Raw genomic sequence first — 13,374 nt, forward strand, 5'->3', positions numbered from 1 at the left:
CGGCGTACCTCATTGCCGGCAGCCAACTGCGTTGCTACTCCACAGCCGTCCCTGAACCCACTCGGGGATATCAACGTCTACAGCTGCTCGAATGATCTCACTACTGTCACACTTGTGGGTGGCTACTCCACAGCCGTCCCTGAACCCGCTCGGGGATATCAAAGTCTGCAGTTGCTCGAACGATCTCACCATTGTCACGCTTCGGGGCAGTTTACCCCGCTCGCCAAGGTGTGAATGACACGTTGTTACATCCGCCGCACACTGCCACAGGGGGATGTAGAAAAGTCTACATGTACCTTGGACTCACTTCAATCGGCCCTGCTCTGTAGGCATCGGTATGTGGAGCAGAGAGAGAAGCCGCGGGCCACCACACCACCTAACGTGACTTTAGCGCATCTTCTGTGCCTTCCGTCATCAACTCCCATATTGCGCACGGCTGCGCTCGTTTGTCTGGATGCCACCAAGACGGGCACGTCACCCCGGCGGCCATTTATCCGTCGCTCATGCCGCCTTTTGCCGTCAACAGCAAGAACATGCCTCCGCACTGGTTTTTCTGCGGGAGCATCACCTCCGGCTGGGCGGTCGGAGGGGAGGGTGACATGCTGCCGGACCACGTCGGCGCGCCGCTCGGCCACGAGCACGGCGGCTTCACCTTCTTCATGCTGGAGTTTCATTACGACAACCCTCGCAAGCACGCCGGTGAGTCGGCTTTCAGGCGTCAGGGAGGCATCGATCGGCTGGCACTAGCTGACTTGCATGGCGGCACAACATGGACTGTGCGCGCCTTACAACTGTGTTTTGGGTGCAGGCCTCACACCGGTCGAGACTTGACGTCGGTTTACGGGATACCTGATATGTTCAGTGGCTCGACCTTTCCTGGTTTGGCCAGTTAGGCCCCTGGCGGATTTATGTCGGTACCAAAGCTTGTCGTACCACCATTAAGTTTTCAGCAAAATTCTTAGAAAGCTGTTCTGTGATATTTGAATGGAGATTGCCTGATCGGTTGGCGTATTGCTGCTGTGTTGCATTATCACCAGCATATGTCCTCAACATCCGATTAATGTAGAAAATGTAGCATTCCTCACTTGTAAAAGGCCAGAGGACTCAGGTCAGGAATAGGTCCCGATCTCGACGAGCAGACGACACACTGACGTGAGACCGACTGATAAAGACAGAGACCACGGACATCCGAACCAACAAACTGGCGACGCACACACACCGTCATGAAAAATCATGCACCAACTCTGCACCAGCCCACCCTCGGACATTTTGAAGGCCTGAGGTCAGAATGCGTCAACCGGAACAGGTAGAGACGCGAAACCAGGTGCACGGTGCGTGAAAACGTTCTATTTAGAAAAAGTTAAACGGTATCCCTCCTCTAATATACACAACTATAGCTATATATAACTCTATAGAAGAGAGAGGAGAGAGAGAGAGAGAGAGAGAGAGAGAGGAGGGAGAGAGAGAGAGAGAGAGAGAGAGAGAGAGAGAGAGAGAGAGAGAGGAGAGAGAGAGGAGAGAGAAAGAGAGAGAGAGAGAGATGTATATATATATATATATATATATTATAATATATTATATATATTATATATATATGTGTGTGTGTGGTGTGTGTGGTGTGTGTGGTGTGTGTGGTGTGTGTGTGTGTGTGCGGGTGCGGGTGCGGGTGCGGGTGCGGGTGCGGGTGCGGGTGCGCGTGCGCGTGCGCGTGCGCGTGTGCGCGTGTGCGTGTCGTGTGCGGTGCGTGTGTGTGTGTGTGTTGTGTGTGTGTGTGTGGTGTGTGTGTGTGTGTGTGTGGTGTGTGTGTGTGTGTGTGTGTGTGTGTGTGTGCGCGCGCGCGTGTGTAATAGTACCCTCTAAGCCCTAGTGCGCCAATAAAACACCAGGAATCAGAGTGTTACACTGTCCAATGCCGGTCTAAAATACAATGCAATGTGGCCTATATCGATGGAAAAGGGTCATAAGAACTGCACCGACGCACAACCCAGTTTGTTGTACATATAAACGTTTTTCCAAACTCCCGTCACCGTCACCAAAAAGTTTATAAGCTGTTCATCTTGCTCGTCGACCGAAATTTCCAGATCATGCTTTGCGCAAGCCAGTCAAATTACGGAAATGTCTGCATGCAGGTTTGAATCCATAGACGTGCAATTGTGAACATTGTCGGTCAGTTTCCACCAACAGCCACCTAAGTGGCTCAGTCACGTCACATGGGACCGCACTGGAGAAAGTTAGCAGAATGCCTCTCGCAAGTCAACCTTACCAGCGTGCCCGCTCTTGACAGCAGTGCCAAGACGCGGATCCGGCGAAAAACCCAGCAAGCTTACCCGGGCAGCAGGGAAGCAAGACTAGAGCCATCAAAAAGGCTCGGTGCGAACTATGTGAAAAGCGAAAAAGGCTGCAAAACTTTCCGAGCACAGCAGACCGAACCTCATCCTGATATTGCGGTACGCGTAGAGAAAAGAGAGGCGTTTTGCGCTCGTCCTGGAAGTCTGGCTGCTGCTTTTAAAGCAGATATCTGCCAGGCCTCCATGCGCTCAATGTCTGCTGCGGTTCAAGCAACTCGTTGAGCTCCCTCAACAAGAAGAGTTCAGCTTAGAGAGTGCGCCACAGGCATACTCTGCGGCGCCGGAAGGTGGATACTCGGCTTATCGGCTGGTACCGGAGTGCAAATGAATTGCGCGAACGGTCCAGACGTGTGTTCACGCAAGGCCCCCTGCGCAGCTCCGCATCGAGAACGACACTCGAATGCTCGGTCTTGTCACGCACGGCCAATCGTTGCCCACACAGGAGCTATTCAGGCATTTCTAGCAAGAGTCCCCCTCTGAAAACAAGGCAATGGCTTTTGGTGTGTGCCGGATTAACGTGCACAAACTCCAAACTCACCAGGTGGCGAGCTCTTCAGCAACCCTATGCGTGTGACTCAGATGGTGCGTGTTGCAGGAAGGGATGGGTAGGTGGTCTGCATCACATACTTCTGGGACATGAGAGCCATGGGGCCGTCCTCCAAAACCACTGAGGTCCAGCTGTCTAATGATTGAATAGGAATCGATTTAATAGGTTGAAACAGAAAAAATTCAAGCCGGAGTGGCAAAATAACATTTTTGACTAACGCCCTTGTGGAAACGGAAGCCTGGCGAACACTGGCCGCCAAGCATAGCGCGTGTCGCCAGATGACTCTCAGGCTGCCAGGAGAGCCCAGGTCAGCACAGCCAGGTGGTTCATCAGCGCGCAACAGAAGGGCAGCGCGTCAGAGACTGGCAAAGCATTCCCGATCATCTAGATTAGCGGCACAGACTGGCAAGCCCTGACATAACAGGCCGCTGCGCAGTCCTTGCACAATGATTGTAGTTTCAGGCGTACCTCGGCCTTCTGCAAAATCGAACGGTAACTCGCTTGGTATAAATGACGACTGCTCATCAAGGAGGAACATCTCTACAAATGGTAAGGACCACTGAAGCGAGGGAGATCGGCTGATATATATCGTAAGGCGTTAGGACTAAACCCACGTATTTTGATAAGGGGCACAATCGTGCTGCACTGCAAAACTGGAAGGTACCCGTGTTCGTTCTTAAAATAAAACAGACGATTGGAAGTCATGGCAGGTTGTGAAAAGGTTGGAAAAGCTCCATACAGAAGGTGATTGGCATTAAATTTTGGTAAGCGTTTCGGACTTGCATCGCGTCTCAGACAAGCAATAAGACGAGAACCTCCTCAGGAGGGACCATGCGAGAAGGATCAGGTTTCAGTCCCAGCAAAGCCTCAGACCATGCCAACATGGCCGTGTCACCTTGCACTGGGGAGTCGTATGTACTCCCCAGTTGCAATGAACGGCGCTTAAGTGTGACGCAAAATGAAGCAGTTGCGCAGCACTGATCCGCGAGGGCCGGCTGGCTGCGTCCCAGACGGGTATCAAACCGCGCTCTGACACGGCAGTTGCGAAGAACGGAGTCCGCCGAAGCCTCAGCGCCCACCAGGGCCTAGGATCCCTGCCTTGGAGACTACTGTATTGGTCGCGCGTACGCTCTTATATCGTTGTGTCGTCTTTTCTTCCGCCCTCCGGCTGTGAAGGGCCGTATAGGTCAGCTCTTCGTGGGTGGATGATGCTGTTCAGGTGCAGTGTAGTGTTGTTTCAGTACCGCGCAGTATAGTTTTATTGCCTCTCGATGGACAAAATGACTGCATAGTGCGCTGTAGACAGCAATAACATGCAGAAAGAAACGACGAATGTAATTCCTACACTATCATTTGTAACTTCGAAGATTGCTAAAATTTTGCGGACGTTAACTGTTAGTACCTTTTTGCACTTCTACACAAAAGGAAGGATCTCCGATGCGCTGCGAACCTCTAATTGCGCGGGCTGTCTAGGGTGACGCGCTCGACTCACCTTGCTCATTTCTGTCTTTTCTTCATTTCTTGTCGTGCATATCCATGATCTGCCTAAGCCAAGTGGCGTGTACTTTTACCGCCCAGCCGTGTCGGCCGCGATGTTCGGTCAGTGTTCCGCGCTGCCTCGCAGGTTTGAAGGACAGCAGCGGTATCGAGTTGTTCTTCACGCGCTCGCTTCGCCCGGTGGAGGCGGGCGTCCTGACCGTGGGGCACGCGGTATCGTCCACCCAGCTGATCCCTCCTGGACAGAAGAACTTCATCACGGCCTCAGTGTGTGCCGGAGCCTGCACGGAGGAGGTGGGTGTGTCTGTGCGTCAGCTCGGCCATCTCAGAGAGCATCTGGGGAAAAATCGATGTGTGGGAAATGAAGCAGAATACATTTTTTGTCGTAATCGACGCGTGTAAAATGACGCAAAACGCACATTCAGCACAGATTTAATAACTGCTCCGACAATCGCTCTCGTCTTTTGTGTTATCATGCACTCAACGTTTCGGCTAAGTAGCAATCCGACCTTTATCAGGTGTTATGGAATCCTCAGAATCCAGTCCCTAGAAAGCCTGACTGGTTGGCGTTTAGCTTTCACCCATGTATGTGTCACAACAAGGTGCGTCGTCACTTTGCATGGTTTTGGGGATGGACCTGAGCTCCTCATTGCTGACGTTAGCTCCCCTCAGTATTCATTCGAGCCCCTCAATTCATATGAGCAAAAAATAATTCTGGTTCGATGAAATGCAGAGCAAATTTTTAGTTATTGGTATACCAATGACGAGGCACATCGCTACGGTTATTACGCTCAGTTTGCACCAAATGGTGTTCGCTAGACAACTTATTTTTTTTTCACGCCAACTCTCGCTTATTGTAGGCGAATCTGAACCTGTTTGACAATTTTCAACATGAAAACACCCGAATTGGGATAAAGAGCAATAGACTTCAAATTTTCGCACCTTTAAAAATGCAAGGTGGCCCAGATAAAAGATACGCTATGTTTCTCTCAGCATTGATAAGTGTATCTGTCGCACCATCGTGACTGTGGTGTTATTCGACAGTCAAGTAAATGACAAAACACAGCAAGAGTCAGCAACAGTCATCAGTGATTCCACGCCCGTCAAATCGTGACAATAAAAGGCACAAGTTAAAAAACAAGGAAGCACCAGGTTTACTTTTATAGACAAATAGATCATCGCAAATTACTAAAAACTAATCTAGAGGCTCTTGTTCGTGCATGTCAGACCATGCCGTTCCACATAAAACTATGTCAGTTCACTGGCTTATGAAATCGTTGTCGCACACTCTACGTTAAAAATGTGAAAGTCTGCGCCTCACGACGCGTTCCTGGCTCAATGTGCACCAGGGTTATTTCCACCGGTTCTGACGATGTTGAGAGGTCCGGTCAAGCATACTATCAGCGACCCTCACCTGCGGTAGCGTCAGGCAAGGCCAATGGCACAACAATCTGAGTCTTGAATTCTACGTCAAGCCAGCTCTGAAGTCAGTTGCATCGTGAATTTCTAAGTTAGCTGTGCCAATGTTAGTGTGGAGTACATGCGCTGTTAATGACAGCTCAGGTCAACAATTCAAACCCACCAGGGTATTACCGGGAAGCTTCGCAGCATCCCAATATTATTGCCGCACTTTAAGTTTGTGGCACAGGGCTGTCTGATATGAGAGTTATGTGGTGTTAGATAACAAACTAAGGTGGTCCCATAGAAAAGTATAAATGGTGGCATGGGAGCGTTTTATCAGCTGTACTTCGCATACAAATGCAGCGCTGCGTCGGAATAGCGACAAAGTTATGCGAAATTGTTTGCCTGACCTGAGAGGTCGACCGCAGAGAAACCTCCCACTAACATTGCAAAAATTTCACATCACGCACACATGTGATCATTACCACGTTTTTGTCAACGCTTCCGCTTACACCTGTGGCAAATAACCGGCAAGCTAGCAAGAGCAGCAGAGCTGCCAAGGATGAGCAAGTATGATCATCTTGAGAAATTTTAAGTGTTTAAACCAGTGCCCTAGCAGCCTCTCACTGATTGATACGCTAGACTGTAGTAAAGCCAGATGTTTTATGTTTACGCCACATGCGCTGTTTCTCACCACCGAACGTTGGGTTGCATGCCATTACACCTTCGCCCTGGGGTTCTGAATTTATACTACTCCCAATATGCAGGCAGTTCGACCTGCAATGCATGGTTCAACACAACGTGTCACGCTCACCACGAAACGAACCCAAAAGAGTACCAGCGACGTCACAGCCCTAACCGTGCTCTGAAGTCCACCGCTGTCGTGTTTTCCAGTACCTGCCCAGCGAAGGTGTGCAGATCCACTCTGTCCTACTGCACGCACACGTGGCGGGCAGGTCGCTGAACGTGCGGCACATCAGAGATGGCCGCGAGCTGCCGCCCATCGCTCACGGTGAGACGCTGGATGGGAGACCGCGCCCACGCCGCGCGTTGCCGTCCTCGCCCGTCCGTCGCGGAGAACTTTCATCTGCAAACAGGCGAGATCTGGGGGGAGAGTGCGACTGTGCCGCCTCGACATTTCGGCCCTGAGAGCTTTCGGAACGCGCGCATGGCGGTTAGTGGGAGATTCGCTAGCTAGGTGCACGAAAAAAACAGCCATCTCGTTGGACGCGTGCAGATTTGTTGTTCAAATTATATTAAGTAATGTTCTTACGAAAATTATTACAAATGTCGCGCAATTGATCAAGGGCAGACGCATTCAATAACCTTGGTCAAGAACTCATTTTACATCAGCCAGTTCACGGACGCCTCTGCCGAAGTTGTGAAGTTCGCGGACGCCTCTGCCGAAGTTGTGAGAACACTATTGACCTGAAATTGTGTCCGATGCTCAAGCACTGCTTTAGCCGCGACTGCCTACTTTAAGGCCACTCGTCCAGTGGTCATTATTGTCTGTGGACAAACGATATAAAAACACCAATCTTCCAAGAAGAATTCGTAGAATTGAAACCATTGAACAGTTTTGTGTTTTCGGCACTATGCAGAGGTTGCAAATACCAAAACATCGTTTATTTTCAGGTCCACCGCACGTGGATTAGCGCATGATGGGTCAGCAGTTGTCATTTCCCCCCATAGTGCAATTAGTATTTCAAGGGCAAATGTCTACGTGCTGATGTCTTTCCAAAATTAGCTTCTGTCGGCAGCGCGCACGTGCCTCACTAACCTCTGTACGTTTCAGACTGGACGTATGACTTCAACTTCCAGCAGAGTCGCGTAATGAAGGGGAATGTGCGGATCCTGCCTGGCGACACACTAATCCTGGAGTGCGGATACAACACGGAGGACCGCACCAACGTCACCATGGTGAGCAGCATGCCTGACACTTGACAGGTTTTCGATGATCCGGCATCAAGATCACATGTCCGCCACGACATTCACGTCAGCAGTGCTCCGTGCCGTCTTGCTGTGACGCTAAACTATGACGTTCTGCCGTGACGTACCTAGTTCCTTCTTAAGTGGCATTGTGCCATTCCACTGCGGAGTTCGGGTGTTTTTGTACCTGTCCGCCTTCGATCAATAGGTGTGCTGCTGCCTTCTCTGGCCTCGGCGACGCGTTAAGGCCCACACTGAAATCAAAGTCGACGTCGACGCACCTCTTGCTAAGACATGCAAAAGAGGACAAGTCAGCAGCGCAAGAAGTACAACAGTAGGAACGTCTGAAATGTACATCAGCAGCCGGCTGAGCTAACTGTTGGTAGTACTACCAACCTTTTTTCTATCAACTGCCTACTACCTACCCCACCTACCAAGTACCAACTACCACTAGCACATCTATGGCACTGGAGGTAGGGGCTAGTAATGGTTCGCAGAAACTGGGTGCCAGACGAAAATAAGTAGAAATATCCGCCTTTGGTACGGAGATTGGCAGTCCATGAATGCTATCATTCAGGTTACCAGATATTGCAAATGACCGTTCGCTCAGAATCATACCGACTGGTCAGGCGCAAAACAACGCCCAGGGATAACAAGCGGAGCAGCCAGTCACCTTTTCTATCAACTAGCCAAGCGAGCTTGTTGTCAGCAGGGTGGCAAAGGTGCCGACGTAGTCGTTTGTAGCATCTCATTGCATGACACATATGTATTGGTAGGACAAGCGTCTTCGGATTGTAGAACGCCATCTGTTGCATCTTGGTCTATATAACTAGGGAGAGACGCATGTGCGCACTGTATGGGCCAACCAGTCACTACTCTGCTATCCTTAATAAGAACGTAAGGCGTTGTAAAATCCGCTGCGCGAAGTCATGATGTTCTATGACTTCATCATACCCTTCTACACGTCAGCACCATGCCGTTTCCTGTGATGTCCCATATTTGATTCGACATACCACTGACCACGGCGCTCTGTCTTGATGCTCGCTGTTAACAGGGTGGGTTCTCCACTCGGAACGAGATGTGCCTGGCGTTCGTGACGTACTACCCGCGGACGGCCCTGCACAGCTGCCCCAGTTACCCTAATATGGGCCACTACCTGAAGGATCTCGGTGTGCGATCGGTGGAGGTCGCTGGTCTGGAGTTGCCGTAAGTACGCCTGGTTCGCGCAGAGCTCGTCCTTCTCGCTTTTTCTTGCACGTGCAGATGTATTTTAGGTCTCAAAGTGTAAGTTTGTCGAACTGTTGGTGTGAGGCATTTACTAAAAGATTGAACGTTTGACGACCGAAGACGTTTCCAATGCTGACATCCACTGGAAACTGAATTCCTTGGATATCGTACTGCTTCGTCGAATTTTCCAAGTGAACAAATGTTTCAGCCCGGATATTGGAGGGAATCTCTGGACTATTGGCGGATTTAAATACAGAACAGACCTCGTCAACCAGCTTCAGGTAAGGCTGAAGATACACCTTGGGTTGAACTCTCGATATTCGTTGCGTTAAAAACATTGAAAACACGTGCTTATTAACTGTCTTCAGAGAATTAGATGCTCCTCCAAAAGGCGACCGTGATCTACTTGGCGAGACTACTACCTTAACTACCAAGAGGCGTTTGTGATGTACAACCCGAGACCGGCGAAACTTGTCCGTCATAAAAGAAATAATGCCTATCACGGCCGGTCAATGTGACCGTGATCTCTGATGTAATCCAGCCCCAAATAGTCACATTGGAGGAACGGGATAACTGCCACCCATTCACAGGGCCTGAACATTGATGTTTTCAGATTTTCAAAAATGAGACGGAAGAAGACAAGAGTATCAGATCATCGAATGATAACTCTGTCAAGGTGTCTCCCGAAGAGTGGTTTAATAAAGCCCAGCTTAGTACCATGAAGGTGTCAGCAGAAGGTACGCGTTCGTGATGAGAACACGGTAACTGACTGCCCGATGATGGTTTCTACGTAGGTTTATAAATGGTGCAACTACTGACAGCTGACGCACTGCAGGACTGTGGCCATAATGCGACTGCTTCTTGCCCGCGCCTCATACCGTTATTGCCGTAGTGCATGGCTAGCTTCTCGGAGTGTAGCCAGAACGCCTGCATACATTAATCACACATTGTGCGGCCGCACTTCATCTTAAGTCGGCAATCTGAGAGGACCAGAAAGGACGACGACGGAACGCGTTTTGGTGCCGTGCCCTCGTCACACGCGATGGTGCGACTGCACAGGCTCGCCGACCGTCACCCTGTACGAGTACCTGACTCAGATGAACTGGGAACAGCCAGCTGTGGATGCCCTGCAGGCTCAGGTCAACGGTGGCCAACTCTTCCATCGGTGTCGAGGCAATCATGCGATGTTACCGAGCGACTACAGAGACGAGGTAAGTCAGTCGCTGAAGCAAATCAAGGTATGTCAGGTAAGCGTACCATGAAAGCTGGCATGTCGCGTCGTGCGTAATTATTCTTGGGAGGTATCGTTGGCTGCATCAAAGCCGGCGAATGCAACAGCTAAATGCACAATGTTTCAATGTCAAAGATGCTTATATCAGGGACAATGGGGTAAGGAACTTTTCAACTGGGTGATTACCGAATTACTTACAGTGTCAATGTACAGCCAATGGGGCGTCTTAACTGCACTGAACCTAAGCAAACATGTGCTGCACTTCTTTGCAGGCAGTAAGCGTACCTGCAGAATGGTGCCGTGCTTCTTATGATATATGGGATAAGGACTGTGATGAACCGTTGAGAACCAGCTCCCTGTAGGAGATGTACACCTGGGACAGAACAGTGGCATACGCCGGCTTGGACGGTTCCGCGTTCGTGCTCTCCATCTGCCTCACGCCTGTGCCTCCTCTGTCCACAGTACTCGGGACCGTCTTCGTACCCCGAGTTCGAGCCTCTGGTGGCGGAGACGCCCGCGTGCGCATGAGGAAGCACCAGTGGAGCAGCCAGGCGGCATGGCCTTCTGGGCCTCGTCTCGCTTACCGTGGTCAACATCGCCAGCCGTGTGATTCCATGAAAGCAGTCAGGCGGGATGACGCCGAAGGGGAGAAGTACTCTGAGTATCTGGGATACTCATGGAGAAACAAAGAGACCCCAGGAGAGCCAGCTGAAGAATGCGGAAAGAATGGGGCGAACACTTCAGAAATTGGAACAAGACTTTCGACCGCATTTTGGACAGCCTGGCGGTGCCACCAGCTCTCGCCCAGCCTTGCACCCAAACACTTTTCAGCGATTTTGACTAAATTGTAGAAAGGGTTCAATTTCCTTCGTTCAACATGACGTCGTATGCGTGTATACATCACATCTCTGATGAGAAATTAACTTGATATACGCGAGGAAGGCCTTCAGCTCCTGGTCTTTCGGCGTTCTGAGTTCAAAGTCCTTCTGCTCAGTTATCGACCTTCAGTATACTAGAGTGTACTGGTTAAAAATGATCAAAAACTTAGCTTGAAATCTCGAGCGCTGTCAATATAACCAATGCTTAGTCTACCGCGTTGTTTAACCAGCACTTCCAGGTATATTCAAGGTCGAAAACTCATCGGCAGGCGTCCAGACTAATCATGCTGAAATTACATTCGAATGGTTATCTATTTATACTTTCTGTCGCTATTAGAGCTACAGTGGTTCAAAGGCACGGCTTGGACGATGTACTGTTTCGAAGGTTGTAAACAAGACGCTTCGGTAACATTTACAAGCTCCTAGCATCCGCGAGAAACCTGTCATGGCCCGCTTGTTGTGTTATCTTGCTAGCGCTAAAACCTGCACATGAGTGGTGCTAATACCGAACTGACCAATGGAAGATCAGTTCGGCGAATTGCGTTTAGGTGCACCTGTGATGAGCTTGGGGTGTATTTGCTGCCATTGTCATGTGGATCAGGACACACAACTAATCTTATTAGTCTTTGATACCGTTACCTCGCTTGGTGTGAATATGTGTCTTTAAGGAGCCTTGTTTAGCTGTGCTACTAAAGCACCCACTAACGAGTGTTTGGGCTGGTGCCGGTATGCCTTCCTAAGTCATAGGTGATAACCTATGAGGCCTAAAAGGACTTCGAAAAGGTTTTCAGCCTTTGTAGCACGCGCACTGTAGCTAGTACGAGAAGTTCCAGGACTAATACGTCGGTTCGAAGTAACAGTCAGCTAGCTTTTCAAATAGTATGATGATGATGATATTTGAGTTAAGGGCGCGCCTCGACTACAGCGGTTATTTTGCGCCTGTTACCGTGTTAAGTGATAATTATGTGTACAGCACATCCGCGCTTTACTCGTTAGGTGCGTGGTACTATCATGCCGGAGGTAGGTTTCACATAGTGCAAGTAACATAGAGTCAAGGACCATTAAGCGGGTGAGTAGTTGGCTGTAAAACTGATGTCCTTCATAAACGTTTCGACCACCTTGACGCCAACTACATGGTTCTCACTTATGAAGGAACGCAAGGACAGCCTGCTGCGTGTGCTGCCGCCAAAAGGAGCGCTGAAGGTCGAGAACTTGTCATCAGACCTCCATACTCATCTTGCTGAAATGACATTCGAATTATCGTCTGTTAATACTTTCTGCTGCTCTGCACTCAACAGCAAGCTGGCGGCACTGAACCAGCGCGGGGAACTGATAGCTGGTGGGTACAACGTAGACACGTGGGAGCTTGACAGAAGAAACTGTGTGTTCCATAAGTATGACCGATACGAGGACCACAACGAAGGGCTCCTCCTCTTCCGTTGCTCCGGTGGAAAGTCGTCCATGCTCCAACCGTCTCTTTTACGGTGCAGAATCTGTTTCTCACATTACCTTCAGCGCCCACACTCACATCCGGCGTTGTAACCCCGACTCCCTGTCTTGTTTTCAAAAGATTCACTAAGCAATGCAACATATATCAGCCGTTGGCGGGCTACTGCCAGACTTGCGGCGCACACTGCCGCAAACCGAGATGTCATAGGGCTGGGCAGGCTGATTATGATGATTTGGGCTATGGGGCGCACCGACTAGGATGGTCATATGGCGCCCATAACTTACCTCTTATCCAACAGATGCGTGAAAAAAACGAGGAGATAAGGTTACGTCCGATATATGGCATGAAATTGTATGTCTTCAAGACACTAAAAATGTAACCGTCATTTACTAAACTCGAGTCGTCTCTCAACATAGCAAAGCGCTTGGCGCGTGGGCCCTGATCAAAAATGGCGCATACGTTACGAGGCGAGGTGCGCATAATCAAGACATGTCGCACGGTGTAACGATCCGCGCAGCGAGGACATCGCGGCTGGTCTTCCCCACATAACAGGTAGGCATCGTTGAGCTGCGTATGTGTGTCCTATTCTCAGGCGGCATAGCGTCACTTCTTCCTGCCTCACCTTACGGCAGCTGGATGCCCATGATCCCAACCGGGGCTTTATCTCTCTCAGTTTATTGGCAGCGTGCGGATGTGCGTGGCACGCCTTGCCGCGGCATCAGCTACTTCATTACCCGATATGCCAACGTGGCTCGGTATCCAGCAGAATACCACCTGCTTCCCGGATCGGGAAGTGTACTAAGAATAGTTAAAATGTTCTGAACGATGGGATATGATGAGTTCAAATCCTGCAGTGTCATAAGGCT

General features: G+C 50.1%; 1 protein-coding gene across 1 annotated transcript; it reads left to right on the forward strand.

Moving 5' to 3' along the window:
* Positions 1-599: 599 nt before the first annotated feature.
* On the forward strand, positions 600-10,771 carry LOC119097272 (DBH-like monooxygenase protein 1 homolog). The gene is made up of 9 exons (XM_037220322.1): positions 600-699; positions 4,520-4,686; positions 6,688-6,805; positions 7,589-7,713; positions 8,777-8,928; positions 9,158-9,230; positions 9,563-9,686; positions 10,009-10,160; positions 10,643-10,771. Exons 1-9 carry the CDS (start codon positions 600-602, stop codon positions 10,706-10,708), a joined length of 1,077 nt encoding a protein of 358 aa, XP_037076217.1. The 3' UTR covers positions 10,709-10,771.
* Positions 10,772-13,374: the final 2,603 nt, after the last annotated feature.

This window comes from Pollicipes pollicipes, unplaced genomic scaffold (assembly GCF_011947565.3).
Source record: "Pollicipes pollicipes isolate AB1234 unplaced genomic scaffold, Ppol_2.1 Scaffold_4295;HRSCAF=5057_pilon_pilon_pilon, whole genome shotgun sequence".
Taxonomy (NCBI): domain Eukaryota; kingdom Metazoa; phylum Arthropoda; class Thecostraca; order Pollicipedomorpha; family Pollicipedidae; genus Pollicipes; species Pollicipes pollicipes.

What these genes read in the sequence shown, in the direction of transcription:
- LOC119097272 (XM_037220322.1), top strand. Translation starts at nt 600, where the DNA reads ATGCTGCCGGACCACGTCGGCGCGCCGCTCGGCCACGAGCACGGCGGC. An exon ending in GCTGCCGCCCATCGCTCACG is followed by an intron (nt 6,806 to 7,588) that starts GTGAGACGCTGG and finishes TGTACGTTTCAG; the next exon opens with ACTGGACGTATGACTTCAAC. An exon ending in CGAGCGACTACAGAGACGAG is followed by an intron (nt 10,161 to 10,642) that starts GTAAGTCAGTCG and finishes CTCTGTCCACAG; the next exon opens with TACTCGGGACCGTCTTCGTA.